Below are 20543 nucleotides of genomic sequence, written 5' to 3'. Positions count from 1 at the left end.
TGTGTGACCTGTCCTTGTGGTTGCTTTCCTTCATACAGCCCTTTTGAATGCTTGTCCCTGGTAGATTTACAGAGAACAGGCTTTCCTAAATGCAGTTTTTGGGTTTGTGAGTATAGAAACGATATAAGCTTGGTGACTCTTTTAGTAGTTTTCATTCTCCCAGCATTTGGTTTCTGGTGAAGGCCTCAGACGTGCCTGCACAACAGCCTTCATGTTCTCCTGACTGCTACAACTACCAATACACCTGGGACAACGGCATTTTTTTTAGCACGGGGCTGGGAGTGTGCTTCTGGGTTTTGCTTTTTGTTTCTTTCCTGCAGTTGTTGTTGTTTTGCTCCTTCGTGATCTACTGAAGCTCACCCGTATTGGCTCCATCACCTCTGGGATTCAGAAGTCAGTTATTTTTAGACAAGAGATACTGGATTAGTCTGAGATGTCAGAGATTTTGTGAAGTTATGCTGGATTTGACCTTTCATTTTGCTCCGTACGTACAATGAATTACTGCTGTGCCGTGAGCTCGAGCTGTGAGGTATATAGGGCAGGGAGCAAATCTTTTTCTGTCCCCACAGGCTGACCTGGCTTTACCTCAGCTACCTGTGGCCACTGAAGTGGGATATGCAAGGTGTAACAGCCTCACCTGCTACAGGAGATGGCAAAGGTGGTTCCGGGGGCACCTTCCATGTGTGCCTCTCGCCCGTCCTCATCCTAAGGCTGATCCCACACTCAGGTAACACCAGGGCTAGGTAAGGAGCATGCAGCCACGCTCCAGTGGTACCAATGGAAACCACTAACAGTGTCAGAGCGTTTGGCTCTGTGTGATTGTTAAAAAGCATCATCACTGTGTGAGCTGTTCCCAATGTGACAATCCAAAGTCGCCCGCTGCCCTCATGAGCCCCCCACCAGCCAGTGCCTGCCCCAGACCCCCCACGCTCCCACTGCGGCACCCAGGCTGAAGTGGGAAACTTCAGCACTCTTCAACCGCCCTCCCCCAGGTGATTTTCCATTTGTGCAGCAGGCTCGCTAATTGCAGAAAGAGTGATTACCCTTTCATGAAAGAAATATAAAACTTGATTACTTTGAGTGAGTGCTAGCAAGATACGGCTCTGATCCCAGCTGGGCAGAATTGGTGTTTCAGTAAGAATTTTTAGAAACACTCAGGCAGGATGGGTACAGGGAGCAAAGGAACTGTCTGTGACCACTTTTATCTGGCACACAGTTGTGGTGCTCTCCTAAGCAGGTCAGAACTTTACGTACCAGATCCTCAATACTGGTAGAAGCTTTTTGCCTTTGTTATATGTGCACGTGAGCTTTCACACAGCTCACATAAGCTCACTTATGGGAGCTGTATGGAATGGAGAAATAGACACCTTACATTAATGAGATGTTGAAGAACAGCAGCTGAGCTTGGATTAAGTGGAAGGACAGAAATTCTCTGGATCAAAGTTCTGGCCCCTCCACAGTCAACAAGAAGAGGGCCTTGTGTACAGACATGGCTCTGTCTGAAGAGCAGCTGCAGTGTCCAGCAACTTCCACCTCAGTCCTGTTCTGACTGTGTATGGGACATAAAAGAAAGGAAAGGGGGGGAAACAATAGATGAAGCTAACAGATGGCGTAGCAGACCTAGTGGTATTTTATTACAGGCACTATTTCCTGAGCCCTCCCCCCTCCCCCCTCCTTTTTATAAACAGATAGGTTTTTTTTTTTAGTTTTAATTAAACTCATTGGTGCATGTTATACTATTTCCTAAAGTGTGTGTTTATATGTATATATGGATGGAAGACACTTTTCAGAGCCGTCTTTAAACCAAGCAATTGACTTCTGTATTTTACTATGGAAGGGTCAGATTGATATAAGGATCGATTAAAGCAAGCCATAAATTTAAGAACGAACTCATTTTGTGGCCAGAAATTATTATAACCACCATGGTAACTTAATCTCACAAAAACACAAGTTTATTAATAGGTGAAGGAGCTGAAGAACTGCACAGCCCATCCAGCCCACTGATATATTTTTCCTAATCTGTTGAGATTCAATGCTGCAGTTTTACAAGGTACACATTCTCAATTAGTGAGTGTTACAGAACATAAACATGAAGTGAATATTTGTATTCATGGGATTCAAACAAGTCAACTGAAAGAAATATCAACTCTAGTTATAACACATGGTGAAAAGAATCAAACTGGGAATGTGGTCAAATATACTGTTGTACAGCAGGTATGTACACTTTTATATCGCGTGACATTCATAGCATGTTCATAGAAAAGTCAACCTAAATGACTTAAACTGTATTACTGTTGAAATTTTCTTATTACTTTTGTTTAATGTTGGTATCAACTGAGTTAATATTTTCATTGTGTAAGAACACCGTATATGGTAGAAATCCTTCAGTATCTTCCACGTTCAAATAAAGGTATTTTACTCACAGTTACAATTTGGTATTTGGTGTCTTAAATTGTACCTTAAATGGCAGATTCTTTCTATCCTTCAGAAAGAAAAACCACAAATAATGAACATGCTTAGTCTGGTCTGACTAAGACATTTGTCTCCGAGACCTTGCTTCTGAAATCAGACTAACATCTCCCTCCTTTGAGGTGTGGCTGGGATCACTAAGACAGCTGAACACAGTTAAAAAGGTGGAAAGTCCATAGCCATTCTACACACTTTCATTTATTGTCTGGACAATTAAAGTACAAATAATTCAAACACAACAAGGTTATGAAAAAAACATTTACAATACTTTCCCTCAGAAATGATCTAAACTAGCAAGGTTATAACATGAAGTCATTCATTATAACTAAAGTATACAACTGCCTGGTCCTAAGAAAGATTTTTTAAATTATTATTATTATTCAGATAGTAAAACACATCGTAGAGAAAAGATTCTGACATGCCTTCCCCACTAATGCTTAGCAAATGCATCAAAACTTTCCCAGCAAACTGCGCTCATTCATAGCAGATGATGTATAAAGGTTTCCCTGAACATTGAATGAGTGTTCCTTTAAACTAAAATCTAACATTGTTAAAGTAAAAAACTGATAAAATTATGATGCAGCCTTTGCTTTAGTTATTTGTCTACTACAAAAGTTTGCCTCTTCAGTGTGAAAAAACAATACTTAGTCTACATGCAGTTAGTGGGTATAGCATGGAAAAAATGCACAAAATAAGCACAAGTTATAAATAACCATAACGTTTTATTACCATTAAGACTAAACTTGTATTGAAAAGATTTTATATAACAAGACAAGAAAAGCAATAGCAAATTTAACTATCAACTAGATTATGCATAGCGAGTAACTGTTTCTAGTACTCAGGGAAGAGCATGACCCTTTTTTGTTTTAAATATATAACCGTACAAAGCACAAACATACTAAAATGATCAGTGCACTGGACATGGGAGAGCACCCCCCTCAGTCATTTTGTTCCCTTAGCTCTGTTTTCCCCAATCTGAATTACATTAAAATAAAGACCCAGTTGTTTTCTTTTCTACTGTGCAGTAAGAAAAAATATTCACAACAAACATGACAATATATCAAACAATATTTCTACACAAGTTACCTTGATACCTCTGTCACTTAAGTATCATAAGAAAACATTTTAAGACATATACAAACAAAACTAGCAAAGTGTTACAACTTATAATAAATTAACCAAAAGAAAAAATAACTTTATATATATATATATTTATATTATATATACACATACACACACAACAAAATGACACAATAATATGCTTCTTCCCATAGTTTAAGTAAACAAATAAGTAGACTAGCCAAACTAGCTATATTTGATTTTGGCCATATGCATCACATCGGCAATTAAATAAATAAGTGTTTCAAGCAACATAAACAGTGTTCCAAATGTGCCAACACAGCCCAATTATATTAGCATGGGCTATAAAGTGAATTTGAAAATTCTTAACAAATTTAAAGCAAATGTATTTTTTCTAAACACATTACATTTAACTATGATACTAAGATATGTAAATAATTTCGTAGCACCTACTGCTCAAACCAAGGAAGTTTTTGATCAAAAATTAATTTTTTTTTTAAACTTTTGTTCTGCTGATATCCCATACTGATGACTTAAAGAAAAACCGTCTTGCAACTCATCTCCTTGCTTTTGGGTTTTGACTGTGGGTAACTGCGTGCCTGGGAAGAACACTCTCCCGTACTGTATTTAATATTTTTTATTACATGCTATGAAAAGATACGAAGATCATCTGTTTGTAGCCCATCCTTCAAAAAACAATCTACTAATCCAGTTTAAAACACACATCTTGATCTCTAAAAAGTTACCAGTGCAGTATGAACATGACAAAGTTGTCAATTTCCCCTAAATTAGCCAGTCAAAATATTTTTTCTCAAATCCAGATTCTCTTGTAAAAATTCTTTATATTTTATAAAAATAGATTTTTCTTGAAACCCATTTTCAGCAAAGAGACCACCTCTTTGGCAACATTGTTAATGTTATTTAAATTGTTATGTCATCAGGTATCCCCCTTTACCCCATTCCCTTAACAGAAGACTGTTTAGTTCACATGATATAAAAGAAAAAAGGAAAAATAAAAAAAGTTGCAAAATTATGTTCTTTTTTGCAATTTTTATTGTTCCTCTTTAATTTATGTGGGGGGTTTACCAATCTGATTGGATCAATGTTTTGAAAAGAAGAAAAGAAAAGAAAAATTTTTTCTCGCTTTTAATCCCATTAGCTTGTAAAAATTGTTTTTTGTTTTCTTATTTTTTCAAATGAGTGAATGGTCATCTTAAAAAGACCCACCTTCAAGGAAGGTAGTAAAACTAGCTGGCCGGGTAAAAATCCCTGCACATTGTTATCTATGTATATTATATTCAACAACGACAGCTATGAAAGAACATTCAATGCATCAAAGGTTTTTTTTTTTTTCTAAGCATTATAAAATCCTTTCCTGTTCCTCACAGGATATCCAATGTTTTAATACTTAGGCAACACTGGCTTATAAAGTCCATGGTTGAATATAAGCCTTGAAGAGTTTTTTTTGTTTTGTTTTGTTCGTATATATATTTATATATATATATTTTAGTAAGTAAGGATATGAAATTCAGGATTTGTGGGTTTTATTGGTTTTAAAGGAAACTTGCAATACTCTGTCTCCTAAACGGTATCCATTAAGGCTGGCAATCGCCATGGCAGCTTCGTCGTAGTTGGTCATGGTGACAAAGCCAAATCCCTTGCACTTGTTGGTGTTGAAGTCGCGGATCACCTTGACATTATTGACCGCTCCGAAGGGACCGAACAGCTGCCACAGCACACTCTCATCTGAGTCGGGAGACAAGTTGTAGACGAAGATGCACCATCCAGTCCCAGTGTGACCAGGGATATTCATTCCGACAAGGCTCGTCATACCATCAATTGTGATCGGAGAAAACCTACCAAGTAAAAAGAGGGGTCTATTCTAAATATATCTCTTGGCACAAACTACATGGAACCAAGACTTCAAAATAATCAAGCCAGTGTTAATTTAGGTTCTCAGTCCTACCCCTGGAAGATGACTACACAGCCACCTTGGTCTCCAACTCTTACTTGAGTGGAGGGGAGCTGTACTACGTATAGAAGACCAAACCCGTGCATAAATGCATGTCCCTTCAAGGATAAGCCCTATTTAAATGCAAACAAAGATCTAACAGATTGTCCTTTAGCATTTCTTTTAAGTTCAAAAAGGGCCTGTGTTTATGGCAGCATACACAAGTTTGTTAAGAAAAGACCTATAGGAATTTGCCATGTAGTTCCATTACAAAAAATGTTGTTTCAGAGCAATGGAAAACTAATGCTTTACTTTTCAAAAGTTTGCTGTGAAAAAAGAGACCCTTCAAAATTTATTTTAAAGATTAGTATGAAATGCCATTGGCAGGATTCAGGTGCAAAAGTAGCCTCTTAGCTGAAGACACTACCAGAGAGCTCTAAGTGGTAGGTTTTAATTCTCCTCCTAACAGTCCTTAATTGACATACAGTGAGAAAAAAATCTAGTTAATAAAAAAAGTCCTAAAGCCAGCCAAATATATTAAAGATTGATGCAGCAGTCGTAGAGTAAATAAAACAGTGCATAAATATAATTAGTGAGCATATGTCAACTAATACCTTCATGCTGCGAGACTCCATGTCCATGACAGGATCTTAAGCTCTTCAGATAGTGAACGTAGTAGAGAGAGAAGCTCCTAGAAATCTGACACAGAACCCTAACTTCTCCCCCAGCATCTTTTGGGGCCTGTTTTGTTTATTTGAATGTCTGAATTAGAAAGCTGAAGCCAGGTAGCATGTTTATAAGCACGGAATAGCGTTGGCTGGGCAGGACCTATGGAGGTCATCTAGTCGAGCTCCTGCTCAAAGCGAGGCTAACTGAAGTGAGATTGGCTGCTCAGGGCCTGGCACAGGAAAGTTTTTGAAGTTTCCACAGATGGGACTCCACTCCTGGGGCCTCCTGCTCCAGGGTTTGACCATCCTCACTGTCAGTGACTTTTCCCTTATATTCAGCTGAGTTTCCCCCGCTGCAGCCTGTTACTGTTGACTCTTGTCCTTTTGCAGTTGACCTCTGAGAACAGCTTGGCTTCATCTTCTTCTAACGCCCTTGTAGGTAGTTGAAGACAGCAGTCAGTGGCTAAACTCTACATTTACCCTTCCTGAATTTTGCCAGGTTCTCTTTCAGCTTGTCAAGGTCACCCCAAAGGCAGCCACGGCCAACAGCATGCTGATCGCCCCTACTCCCCCACATCAGTGTCATCCATTAACGCAAGGAGGGCGCACTGCAGCCCGTGACTCAGGTTATTAATGAAGATGTTAAGCAGTATCAGCCCTCAGGATCAACATAATTTTCCTTTCATCAGTTTGAAAAAAATATGACATGATTTCTGAAGCTACACTTTGGGATATGTTTTAAAATAACAACTGCGCAGAGGAAAAGTCTTAATAAAAATCCAGTTTCACATGTACCTTCAGTATGATGAGTTTTAATACCAGAATTGAATAATAATTCCTCAGGATCTTCTGAGTGATGACTGAGGGAATAGAGGGGGGAATCCACAGTGTAGCTAAGAGAAGACAGCTCTTATGCATTCCATAACTTCTCCTTTTATACTTCTTGTGTTTCCACAGTTAGCATTCTGCACAATATTATGTAGTGTATATTAAATAACCATAAAAGAAACTACACACTTGATGGCTGCTTCTTTGGACTCCTTTCCTCAAATATACGTATAAAGTGCTATCAAAAGATACTTGGAACATCCATCTTCAGCTAAGAAATATCACTGGAGTGTAGCTACACTATAAACAAGCAGTTTGTAAATGCTAACAGCATTGGATCCTCAGACATATACAGAGGTTTGCAAAAAGATCTTAAGAGTATATGATCATCTTCCTACTGAAATTCACTTTTACAAATCCTACCCTCAAGATTCTTTAATTCCTAGTATGTGGGAGAAAATCATAATTGTTCAGCATTGCTCTGCTAACCTAGGGCATTTCTGCAGCTCTGAAAACAGAGGTGGCTGGACAGGGCCGATTTATTCTGCTCCTTCCACCACACGCCAGCATGGAACTGTAAATAGGGCAGCCAGGACTGAGAGCTTGTACAAGCCAACAGTTTCACATTCCTTTGAAATTTGGAAGATGGGACTTCAAGCCCATTGCTGCCAAGTGCCAACTGTGCTAGTAACATATGTAAGCCAGCAAACACTCATTTTCTGAAATGTTTAAACTTAACATGAAGTATAGCACTAATACATACATTTCCTGTAAGTGGTATTACTAAAATCTGTACAATGCTCAAAGCCGCGCATATCAAACAGTATTTTATAGCTTTGTTTTTCAAGAAATGCTGCACTGATACAAAGGGTTAAAGTTTCATACAGTTCATTGGAGAGCAGCTTTTCCCTGGAAATCTTTTGGAGATATGCAGCTTTCAACTACCTACATACCATGAGCACAGGAGCTACTATAAATGCAAGAAAATATGCATGAAACTAGTACAAGTTTACTAACAAATACAACACAAGCTACAGCTAAGCAGCAGCACTGAATTATGCACATGATCTGAAGTTACTGATCAATAAAACCTTTCTCCCACACCTGCACAGCTCATTTTCTATCTGTATTTCCCCACATACTTAATATGAGGAAGCAAGAGAACTGACCGCCAAACCCAGAAACAACACTACAGATGTTTTAGAGGCAGCTCCTGAAGTTTTGATCAATACAGTATTTTTCTGGTGACCCTATGCCTGTAATTACAGAGTTTACTATCACAGTTTAAGATTTGCTGGGAGGAGAGGAGTAAAAAGCTAATTTAAGATGCCTAAACAATAACTGTTCAAAAAAACCACAAGCTGTTGTGATTTAAGACTAACACTGCAGAATTAAAACATTAAGGCAGACATAGCCTAAAAAGGCAGGTAACTCATTTTCTTTCCATCTGCAGCTGATAGAAAATCTGAACTCAAAACTCTTGACAGTTAGGACCAAACACTGTCCTACACAACATGCCAGTACAACTCTGGGGAAGAAATTAATAGCCAGGGACAACTCCCTGAACACCACCACCTTTCTGAGAGTTTCTTGCACCCAACAGATACTCAAAGCTAAGTTTTGCAGTGTTCTTGGCATATATCAAGAAACAAGTTGGGGGGGAGAATGCAGGAAAAGCAGAACGCAATAAATTCAGGTGGTGATACAGTGACTCAGAAATTACCATCACCACTAAGTATATTGCAAATGAAACAAACATACTAACAAACACAAGGAGTGCTTTAGAGAACGTATGCCACCTCTGCCTTCAGTTTTGTAAGCAGTCTTAAGATCTGCAATTTATTTGTATGACAGCTACCATGGCAGTAGTTAAAATGTACGTTACAGTTCACTACTGGCTGAAGATATACTTACCACACCATTTACAGGATGAGCTTTGTTAAAGCAAAAAACAATTTTCAACTGTGGTGAGTAGACCATTTCAGAAGACTAAGTGTTTTCTCATCTTTAATTGGGGGGATGGCTGGACATCTTACATCAGGAGTAAGACTGCCTTTATTGTGCTGTAAGGTTCGCTTACGTTGATGTGTGCCATCAGAAGAAACACTAACAATTCGTCAACTCATTTTAGCTATCAAACATTGAACATACTGATGAAACAGCATAAATGTTTATAAATCAGCTGAACTTTCACACATACAAGTACATACACAAACACACATCGCTATTTCAAACAAAAAATAAATCCCAAGCACCAAGAAAATTTCAACAAAGCATTAAACCTGTAACAAAAGAAACTTAGGGCTGATTAAGGTGCACACAGCTATATTTTAAAGTCAAACTTGTGAAGCCAGATGTAACAGAATGAAGGTCTTAACAGCTGAAAATAGAATTAGGCTGCTGATGTCCAGATCTCAGTTAAGTTTTTAACTAATAGCTGATCTAATAACATATAACTTAATAGTTCTGTTTCTGGACAAAGTGCCATGTGGCACAACAACTGGAGTTTGAATGCTTGTAGCTGTTGCACCTAAACCATTTGAGAGCCCCACCTGTAAATAAAAAAAAGTTGAAAAACCCACAGAATGTGTGTGTGGCCTTTAAAGTAATAAAACCAACTGAAGTCCAAACTTAAAAAGAATCTGACATGCTGGTGGAAGAAAAGAAGGAATTAAAAAAAATAAAGTTAGTGAATTAAAAAAAATGTAGCACCAATCTGTGCCAACACGGACATCTGGCAATCTGTGGAATTCTAATTACCTCTTTACGCCATAGGCCATATTAAGCAAATTGTCCAGCCTGAAAAGAGAAGGAGGGTCTTTGGGTTAATGTCTCACAGATGGCAAGATCGCTCAATGGAACTATTATTAATAGCGTTCCATTTTCAAAGAAGAAATGTTCAACAAGTTTCCCACACATCTAAGGAGCCTAACAACTCGTGGCCCGCTTTGTTAAGCTTGAGATTGTGCTTAAATTTCCACCACAGCATTTGAAGTAATTTTACCTCATCTAAAGTCTTAAAGAAAACCTTAATTTTCATGGTTTGATTTGGCATTTTAAAAGATTCGCTTTTGGTTCATCTTTTTTTAAGACAGTATCATGAAATTTTTGCAAATAATTCAGCTGTTCACCTTATACTTACAGTTAGCTTTGAAATAAAATGTTACAGTCCAAAACTGATGGAACTAGAAAAATTCCAGATTTTTAAACTACTTTAACTTAATATATTCTCACTACTAGGATACATTCAATAATTATCCTCAACAATACATCAATCTAAATGACCACCGAGTTTTGCAAAATGACTAATCATCTGCTTTCCATGGCAGTACACTAAGTAAGTCCTTTTATTGATGGACTGATAAAAATGATAGCCTCAAAGGACGCAGCTGCATGCCAAAGATGTACTAAATTTGTATTTGCTTTTATATCAGTCAGATGATTTTTTGCTATCATCTTATTTACTTCATTAGCACTTTGTCACCAAAAAACTAGAATCACTTTTTAATAATTCTGTAAAGCCAGTATGCAACTCAGTTATGAAAATATACACTTTTTAAAAAGAGACCTTTAATTGAATGCTAGGTTGCCTGAAAGTTATTATAAAACTAACAAGGACACGATGTATTGCAAACACTGGCTTATGGATCAGATGGAAATGGTATATTCAGAATGTGTAACATAGAACATCTCCCAAAAGCATCTGAGGAATCACACCAAACACTAATACAAGGTCTCTTTATAGTAAGAGCAGGCTAATAAATTTAATGATACTGCTGCTGACTGGAACAGACTCAGCTTTTTTCCTGCTACGAATCCACTGTCATTAACATCAAAGTCTAGGCTGCATCAAAACTGTAATAACATAGCAGAAAATAAAAGCATTACCAAAAAAATTGGGAAGAACAGGGTAGTCACTGCTCATTTGATTATCAGTGTAACTCTGTTCTGTCCTCCCTTTTTCTATGATGCTTCAAGAGATCCGACTGTACAGTACTTCAGCTGTTTTAGTAAATACAACATGACTACTGCTGTCAGCAGATTTTCCTCCTCATTCTCCAGGAAAGAATATTTAATTTTACAAAGAAAAACCAGGTCAGCCTACACAACTAAAGAGTATTTTCCTGTGCAGCACCTGCCCCACATCGTCATCACTGGTAGAACTTCAGTTCTTTTCCAGGTAATTACCTGAATCTCTGAGCCTGGTGGTGAAGTGGTCCAGGGTAGCGTCTGTTGGGAGACTGATACAGCTGTGAAAGGAGTGCCTGGCTTGTTTTCTGGCTGGGATTATTGGCAAACTTCACAGTAATTGGTTCTGTAGCACCACTAGGCTTCTGGCCATTTAGTCCCTTTATGGCTTCTTCTGCCTCTATTCTCTTATCAAAACGGATAAATCCCACACCTCGAGAAACACCTGGGAAGTAAACACATGTGAACAAATGAATATATGTAGGAACAGCTTCATCTATGTAACGATGAAACAATGTTGGTTTGACTTAACAGAACACACAGCTTGCAAATTCAGACAAGTCCTACAATAAAGAAAAGTGCCATTCCCCAGCTGTGTTCTCTGCAATCAGACCCTACTATATACACAATCATTTTAAGGAAGTGACATTCTGCATTTTGCAATCCCTCATTAAAAAAAGAAGCAGGTACAACCCCAAGCAGTTATACCTATAGAGAACTGGGCATGCATTTTACATTAAAAAAATCACTATCTTAAAACCCAACTGCCAGCAAGCATTTATAATTCTGCTATTTCCAGAAAAACATGCAAGCATCTAGGAAAGATTTATTTTAACCTGTGACTTGATCAACCAGAATCCGTGAGGTGATGATGCGTCCATATTGTGAGAATAACTGCTCTAATTCTTTCTGGGTCATTGTTTTCGGAAGGCCGCTGACATACAAGTTTGCATCTCTGATTGATGCTGAACTTGGACGGGCATATGACACCTATGGATTTAAGAAAAGGAAATGCATATTAGTAAGCAGAGCCGCTCTTTACATTTTAAATGGACAGATTGTTTTCTTTTTCAACAAGCAAGAAACCTTAGAGTTCAGTTGCTTGAATAACCCTGGAGTTCAGATACTACCTGTTCGGCAAAACCAACAGAATCAGGAAAAGTTAGAAGAACAAAGGAAGAGCAAGAGAGACCTTGAAAACAAATGCAAGGGTTCTTTAAGTGCAGGCACAAAATAACTATTGTTCAGAGGTAGATTAATGTGTGACTTCCCACGCACGGCTTTGTAAATTTACCCCTATGGGTTGTGGGTGTATGGATGATTTACTGTATCTAACATGTAATAACCTTAGAATATACGTAGCATTCTGAAGTTCCAGGATGCTTTTCTTCAAGAGTCTGAAACAGATCAGATTATTTGCAGAGTGATCTTTTGTGCCATCTCTGTGTTTTCATCCTGAGCTGGCAAGATCTGTTCTGGATGAACAGCAAAGCACTGGTGAAATTACACTAAATGAACATCTGCTCAGGGAACTGTATACTGACACTCATTGTCGTATCTGCAATTTATCACAAGAAGTTCCCTTGCACTGTAAGCCCAAAACCAGACCATAAAACATTATGACCAAATAAACAAGAAAAGCAAGCTGAGGCATTGCATGCATGCTGTCAAAAAATTAAATCTTTAACTGCTCTTCTACCTATGAAAATATAAACCCAGACCTGAAAGAAAAATCAGATCTATAATTACAATATGTGCATAAAAAGCCTTCTGCACTATTAATATATTCGCTTAGAATAACACAAATTTAACTAAAATACTTCCCAGATAAGGCCTAATTGCAAGTATTCAGCACAGATCACGAAGAATTACTTCTCAGCACATCTGAAATAGCATCAGATCTAAACCTGAATATTTTGCACTTCATCCTGATTTATTTAAATATAAACAGATCGGTATGTTACTGTATCATGTCTTAAAATGCCTTTTGGAAGAAATAGGGGGGGGTCTTGTCACGGAAATAACATGTTCAGCAATTGTCTTCCCCTCTTCCCCAGCCTTAGCCCAAACACAAATGATGTCAAATGGATGTCTTTGTGTTTTATGTGTCAAAGAGTTGTCTTTATGTGCTCCACACCTAAAAATAGATGTTGACTCAACACAGAAAATGATGTGAATGACTAATATTTGCTTCTACAATCTTCCGCGCACAATAGCAGACAAACTCTAAAGATTTTAGATTTTAAAGCTTTTGGCAACTTCTTTTTAACTTACATGTTTGTACATAACCTTTTAAAACTAACATTTCAAGAGAAAGCTAAAGAGAGGAGGTGGGAAGATTTAGGGGAAGAAATGTGAAAAAGGAGGTTAGCTAAAACATTTGCATCAACTGAGGCAAGCTCAGGCAAAGCACACAGGCACAGACAGGCCTAACAAGCAGGGAAGCGTCCAGCTGCAGATGAGCAATGAAAGGGAAGCGGATGGATGTTGGTGTGGAACTGTCCCGTGCCCCAGCAACTTGGGGCCACACAGCCCACGAGCTCCAGCATCCATGGCACTCAGTCATAGGTCCCAAGTGTCCCTCTAAGGCACCAGGACCAGAGCTCAGGTGGCACCACTTGGCTGCTAGCTAATGAACTGAGACAGGTGCTTGGGGACACAAAACCAGGGGTAACTACACCATGCTTTCATCTATAGATACCATGCCTAACATCACTGCATTACCGTGCTTGGTTTGGTGGCCTCTCGCTTATACCTCAAGCAGGCACTGTTGAAGTTACGTGATTTTGAGCAGGCTCTGGAAGACCAGCAAGTCCAGCTCAAGTTACCCAGAAGTGAGAAACATGGCTGCCGAGTGTGAGGGCTCGGTGCGGCCTGGGCAGTTCGGGCATCACCTCACAGCACTGGCCAGGCCCAGTACAATCACAATCAGCCCCATATCAAGAGCACATCAGAGCCCAGGACTGAATCCCATCTCCTGAGGCCAGGGAGGTGCCACCCACTCACCCACTTCACACAGCCAAAACCACCCTGGAGCATGTGGAAAAGCACAATGTCCCCACACTCTGCAAGTGCCTTACACTGAGGGCGCTACCAGGGTTCAGACACCTACAGCTTAACCTATTTCAGAAATAACAGTTTAAAAAACACTTAAGAGCCTCTCTGGAGTGAGGGTAGGGACCTTACCTATTCCTCAAAACTGAGAGCTGCAAAATTAATAAAGTTCCTGGGAAAACAGCCAGGGGTTTCCTTTGGGTTTTCTCACTCTGGCACATTCATTAACCAAATGCCACATTACAGGGAAGATGAAAAGTACTGGGATATGCAAAAAACACCACTTCCCAGAGCACTGAGTGCCTGACATTTTATATATATATATATATATATATATATACACACACACACACACTTCTACGCAAGAAAGTAAAAGAGCCCTGCTCTGTTCTTGTGGGCCATGCGGATACAAAGCAGAAGGAGCCTGCATGGTCTCAAATTCATCTACTCACAGCACATGTAAACATGCATCACCACTCAGATCTAATTTTTATTTCCTCCTGCAATCAAACATTCAGGTTGCAGGGGAGCCGAGGCCGAAGAAAAAGCTGCCAAAAGCAACTCAGCTGTCTTTAATATCAAGGAGAAAAGGTTGTGAGCTGAATGGACACAAGGCTAGTGTTGTCAATTATTTATCTCCTTTTGAATCTTTTTCATCTTCTCTCACAGGTCAGCCAATGACAAATCGATTGGTTAGACCATGCCATCCTGCTTCCTAGCTATTATTCAGTTAGTACAGAGGACGGGATGTCTTCCCATGTATTAACTATCAAAGGAAGAAAACATCCATCCTGACCCTCCACCTGACCAGAAGCAACTTGCACCGTGAAAGTTAAAATGGGAGCCAACACCAGCTCCCATTTTATCACTGAACTACGAAGCACTGCATTAATTCTTTATATTCACAGTTAAGAACAATTTTTTTGCTCATGGCAATGTTAGTGCCGTATAATGACACGGCTTGTTGAAAAACGAAAAATAAGGAAATCCCAGCCACTGGAAGAAATTCGAATATATGAGCTGGAGTACGCCAAGCTGTCATTCGACCTACGCATTTTTCAGCACTGAAGTGTTTGTCCACTTGCATGCCTGTTGGAGGTCTAACAATATTTCATTTCACTTAATAAGCTTAGTCCTTCACAAGGAAGATATTAATATTTTCTAATTCATTTCATGAATTATTTTTTATTAAATAATTTATTATGGCTTACTGTATATATATATTTATAGAAACTAACATTAGAGGTCAGTAATTGGGGAAAACATGCTAGCAAGGATATTTCTCATCTGACATTGAACAGTCTGTGTAAGCACTTCTCCCCAATATGAGCAGCCCTCCCTCAAGAGGCTGCACTGCCACTGCATTCGCCAAACACTACCGGAGAGATGTAGGGTCCAGAGTTTCATATCTTCCATGGCAATGAACAATTATTCTTGTTCACGAACACAGAAGAATCACCCAGTTAAAGCAATTATCTTCCCTATTGATTTCCTACTCATTTTTCCAATGCAGAAAACTTTTTGAAAAATTTTTAACCTCGAGACTTTTCAGAACATAAATTGATGCAGTCTGGTCTTTCCAAGTCAGAGAGCCCACAAAGGCACCTAGAGGCATGAACGCATCCCATTTGTCTTACAAGACAAGGCTCTGGACATTATCGGCCACCATTTCAATACTGACACTCTTAACCATTTCACTGCTGCTCAAAGATGCCTTCAGCTCACACGTTAGTCCTGGACTTCTCGGATGTTAAGCCCATATTCAGGGGGAGTCTTCTAGAAACAGGTTTTTGTTAAGTGAGCCTTTTAAGCGAGCCAGAACAACGTCTCAGTTGCTGCCTGCTCCAGAGAGGTCAGGCATCATCCTTGCCTGGAGCAATGCCTCTGTGAGCAGAGCCACCCTGCCCTGGCCAAAACATCTCCTGACAAGACACCTAACAGCTTAGCTTGTGTCTTTCTAAAAACTTTTCCAAAATGATATACGCCTCTCACTCAGCACCTAGCATTAGCTCACCTGGGGAGTGCAAGACTAGACAGGAGCCTTTAATCGGAGTGCAGCACAGCAGCACGGGCATCCCCAGCCATGGGGCCGGCGGCTGACAGTTCCTGCAGTCCCCAGGACGTGTCACCAGCTGCCACCACATGAGGTGCAGTTGCTGTTAAGCAATGCCCTGGGCATCTTTCAGAAAATCTTTGTGTAACATGCTCCAAAATACTAAGCTTCACTGTGACCTTAAAAGTAATTTTGAAAGACTTTGCTTTGTCTGCGTGATAAGCTCTCAGATGTAGGATTGCTTGCGTGATTTTGGGTGAGTCACTTCACTGTTTTTTCTGTCCGCGGTCCAAACACGCAAAATGGGGACACAACTGACCTGCGCCAGCTGCCTCTTACTTATTCACTGGTACACACTGCAAGTGCTTTAGCACAGCTGGGCAAAGAGCTTCACATGTGTAAGCAAGCACCATCTCACTTTTCCCCACATACAAGATCAGTAAAAACGCACTACAGCCAGAAGAGGCAGTTTCCTCAGAGCCTCTTCCAGACCCTCATCTATGCCCTAATTCTATGTAAGAATTCAGAAACCCTACCTTAAAAAGCCACATACTCCGTCAAAACAAACATACACAAAACACTGTGGTCCACATGATGAAAACCAAGATCTACAATGCCTTCACATCCCCAAGGGCACTACATTCTTCTCCTCCCAGCCCAGGGCTGGGGACAGTAGGGGAGTAACAATGCGCTTTAAAGCAGCATTGAATCTCTCCATGGTACTGGGACTAATTATGATTGCAGGTAAGATACAACAGTCTGTCCCATTGTTTTAGGGGAGACATCCATAGATAACCTAGAAGCCCCCTGGCTGTAGCAAGAGCCGGGCTAAGAAATAGTTGCTCTGGCTCTGTAGAATGAGAAGGAAGCTCATTGGCAAGCGTGAAGCAGTTAAAAAAGACATTTCGATTAAGAGCAGATGCACAAAACTAACAGGTAAAGACTCTCTGGTGCCTGCTGAAAGCAGCAGAACCAAATTTGAACCTTCAAATGCTCTACTGAAAGGTCCTGTGAGCCACATCATCACTACAGGCAAAGGGATTTGTTAACCAGCACCGAAGTCCAAGCAGGTATGCAGACAGAGGCTCTTGAAGAGCACTGAAGAGCAAAAAGTCAGTTAACTTAAGGGTTTCCAGATCTGTGGCATCTTTAAAGCCTCCTCTCCAAGGCTTTACCTCAGGGTGCCACAGTCGCAGCAGACACCCATTTATGAGGGATCCTGAGCTACCATGCGATAGAACAAGCCATTACCTTGATGACAGGAGCTTCTGAACAACCACATCCCAAACCTGCAGCTCAAACATACCTGCAATGTGAGTTTTCACAGGAGGAAGGAGTGAAGCAGGAGCTGCCCCCTGGAACTGCAGATGTGGGTAACTCCACAACACAGACCAACCCCACTGGTCCCTACGCTCACTCCTCCTGACAACCCCCCCCGCCCCCATCACAAAGTACCCGTGCCTGCTCTGTGCCTCCTCTGCCTTTTGTTCGCCCCATCTCCCCGTGTCAGAGCATCCCCAGACCTCTCCACCCAGCCCAGCACAAAACCCTGTTTCCCTGTTGGGAGAAGCCGCTGCAGGCAGGCTTGGGAGAACATGGGTGAAAAACTCAGCAAATTAGGTCTTGGGCAGAACATCACACTGAGGCTGTACAACACTCCAACTCTGCTGCTGTCAATACCAGCACGCCACCCTTTTCTGGCTAGAATCTGGATTGTTGGGCTTGTGTTTTTCCCCAGCAAGTCCTGAGCTCTTTGGGACTGAGTGCAGCTCCTCTTCTCAGAGTGTGCTGCTGCAGCCTTCCTCCTCTTCTCCCTCCTCCCGCTTTGTGCTTCAGCATCCTCATCTCATTGCGACTCAGAGGCGAGCTTTTGAGAAATGGCTTTGTAGGACAGAGGAAGTCTGCAGCGGCTGTTACCTGGCTATCCTATAGTGACAGGATGGGCTGTAGCTTCACAGACAAATCACAAAAGCTGGCGTGGACAGATTTAGAGCCTGAATTTTGTAGAAATACTTGGCCTTTAGAAAAATACCAGAGCAACCACAATAGCAAGAGAAAGTAGTAACGCTGCTACTTCATCTCCAGAAAATAAAGGAGTGTTTTCTCCCAAAGAACCATTCACTGTATTTTAAACTAGTGCCATCCAGTCCTATTGATCAGAAAAGATAAGAATAGAGTACAAGTAAACATTTGAAGTAACAATTGAAAAATAGTAGTAGTTATATTCCACAGCAGTTATTCATTTAACTGAAAATTAGAAATAACCCAAGATGCAGAAGCAGCCTCTGACCGTAGAGGAATGATCCTATTTGTTTGTTACTAAATCCGTCAAACCTGTGAGATGATAAAAACTAGAGGGAATCAAGGGCTCACAGAACCCAGATTCCTTCTCCCCTCACTTAGAGACTTTTCTGCTCTAGTGGCTGTCACAGCATGCTACCTGCTCCTGCAAGAGAAGAAAGGAACCAACCTACTTCTCAGGCAACAGAAAAAAAGGAGAGGGGAACACAAGACCACACTTCAGGTGGTCATTTGCTGTTATTTGATTTCAAACTTGCTTTTAAAATTCTGTTATCTCCTTGTTTCAGTGTCCCCCAATGTGAAGCCAGGTCACCCGAATCAACATGGAAATTGCAGAACACTTCCCTTCCATCTTTTCAGATGCTGGGCATTTTTTTCAGGGCAGAGCAGAAGAGTTTAAGCAGTCTGTGCCCCATGCATCACACATCTTGTTTTCTTTCAGATACTTGATGCAACTGAATTACTAGGCAATCTTCAACAGCAGCAGTGACCTTTCATATGCTTTTATGGATGGGCAAATTTAATTTCTAAAAATAGATTCAATTTCTGGAATATATATTTATTTCAACACATGCTGTATCATCTCTCATTCTAGACTATTTTGTGGAATTATGTCAAGCTTTAGCTGTAAAAATAAAGTGAAGCCCTTTCTGCCTCACAAGATGAGGATGCCACAAAATGGCATAAATAAAATATGCACTATGATCAGCTGAGGAGGAACATAACATGTATAACCTATTACCACCAAACACATAACACTTCCTTCAGTGCTTTCCCCAAACAGATATTCTGTAGTCACCTCTCGACTTTGACTTGAAAGGGCATCATTGACTTAAATAAAATGCACATAAATATTTTAGCTGCTTCAGTGGAAAGGGATTATTCATTGTAACAATGAAATAACAAAAAGAACATTTCTTCAGTTATTTTAGTCTGCATATTTGAGAGCAGACTGTGCCTAGCTGTTTTGCTGATCCTGCTATAAACCAGTTCCTCTGGTGCCTGCATGGCTGCTTCGCAAGGCATCGGGTGCGGGAGGGAACATTCGGCTGCCACGAGATGTTACAGAAGCGAAAAGGACAGGATTTGGGGACACATGCAGAACCCGGAGCTATTTAAAATCTTTTTTTTTCCATAGACATGAATTAAACTTTATGGGTCAAAAAAATCAAGTGCAGATATGAGCCCCTGGAGCCAGCTCATGTCCAGCCGAGGAGCAGGGGCCCACGACAGCTGGAGCAAGGAGATGGGAGGGAGCCAGCTAGCAGGACCAAGGTGACCTTGGGGTGTGGAAGCAATCTGTGCCTGTAAAAGGCCTCAAAAAACTTTTTTGTGAGCTTTCTATCCCAACAGCTCCCAAACAAAACACAGCCAAGGAAATGCTACTGCAGGGCTGTGGCTACCCAGCACCCGCAGACAGGCAGAGGCCAAAAGGTTCAATCTATCCATCAACATGGCATTAGATTCATTCTGCGCACAAAACCAAGCCATGCTCATAAAGAAAAGAGCATAAAGTAATGCTCGGTACTTTTCCAGTTCAGTGTTATTTTAGCATTTAATTAAATAATTTTTTTAGCCTACAAAACTATATGCCACCAAATCCCTTTCTATACATTCTTTGTGAAGCTTTTTTAATGCAATGGAAGTGCATTTTTAATAACTGTAAAGGGCATCTAGCTAGACTAAAGTAATCAGCTCTAATAATTAAATATAGTAATTCCAGGAATTAGGATGCTTCAGAACGGGGTAATGAATCACAGCGAGCTGCTGGTAAGGGCTGCGTGGGGGCACCAGACAAGCTCAGGGAAGGCGGCGGCGCCGAGCACGGCTCTGCAGCAGTTTGGGAACCAGGGATGTCTCCTCCGGCAACAAGGACGCTGCTGGGAATGGTGAAAACATGATTCACTGCTTGGTTTGTGTGAACACGGGGAAAGCCTCCTTCCCTACCACACAGTACCAGGGAAGCAGACCCAATTTTCGAAGGTTCCCCCCCCCCCCTTTTTTTTTTTTTAAAAAAGACCAATGATAAAATTTATAAACCAAAAACCCAACTGGGTAAAGGTGAGAGAGTTGCATGCAATTCTGGAATTAAAAATTGAGTTAGAAATTGCTGATTTGATCTTGCTGTGTTCAAAGCTTGGCTATTTGAAGAGAAGGCTCCTTTAGGCGT

The 20543-nt window shown here is 40.4% G+C and overlaps 1 protein-coding gene across 10 annotated transcripts in view; it reads right to left on the bottom strand.

Moving 5' to 3' along the window:
* Nucleotides 1-2647: 2647 nt before the first annotated feature.
* ELAVL4 (ELAV like RNA binding protein 4) overlaps nt 2648-20543 on the bottom strand; it is a 79636-nt gene continuing 61740 nt past the window's right edge. For 9 of the 10 annotated variants that reach the window (XM_083846616.1, XM_083846614.1, XM_083846612.1 and 6 more), the window contains exons 4-7: nt 11802-11955; nt 11185-11410; nt 9757-9795; nt 2648-5405 (exon numbers count right to left, since the gene is read on the bottom strand). In XM_083846616.1, coding sequence (XP_083702742.1) covers nt 5078-5405; nt 9757-9795; nt 11185-11410; nt 11802-11955 — 747 coding nt within the window. In that variant the 3' untranslated portion in view covers nt 2648-5077. The remainder of the gene's footprint in view (nt 5406-9756; nt 9796-11184; nt 11411-11801; nt 11956-20543) is intronic. The other variant, XM_083846613.1, reaches the window with a different exon arrangement.

This window comes from Anser anser (genome assembly GCF_964211835.1).
Source record: "Anser anser genome assembly, chromosome: 8".
Classification (NCBI taxonomy): Eukaryota; Metazoa; Chordata; class Aves; order Anseriformes; family Anatidae; genus Anser; species Anser anser.
Note: the sequence above shows the minus strand (reverse complement) of the source record. Positions and strands in the feature narration are given on the sequence as shown.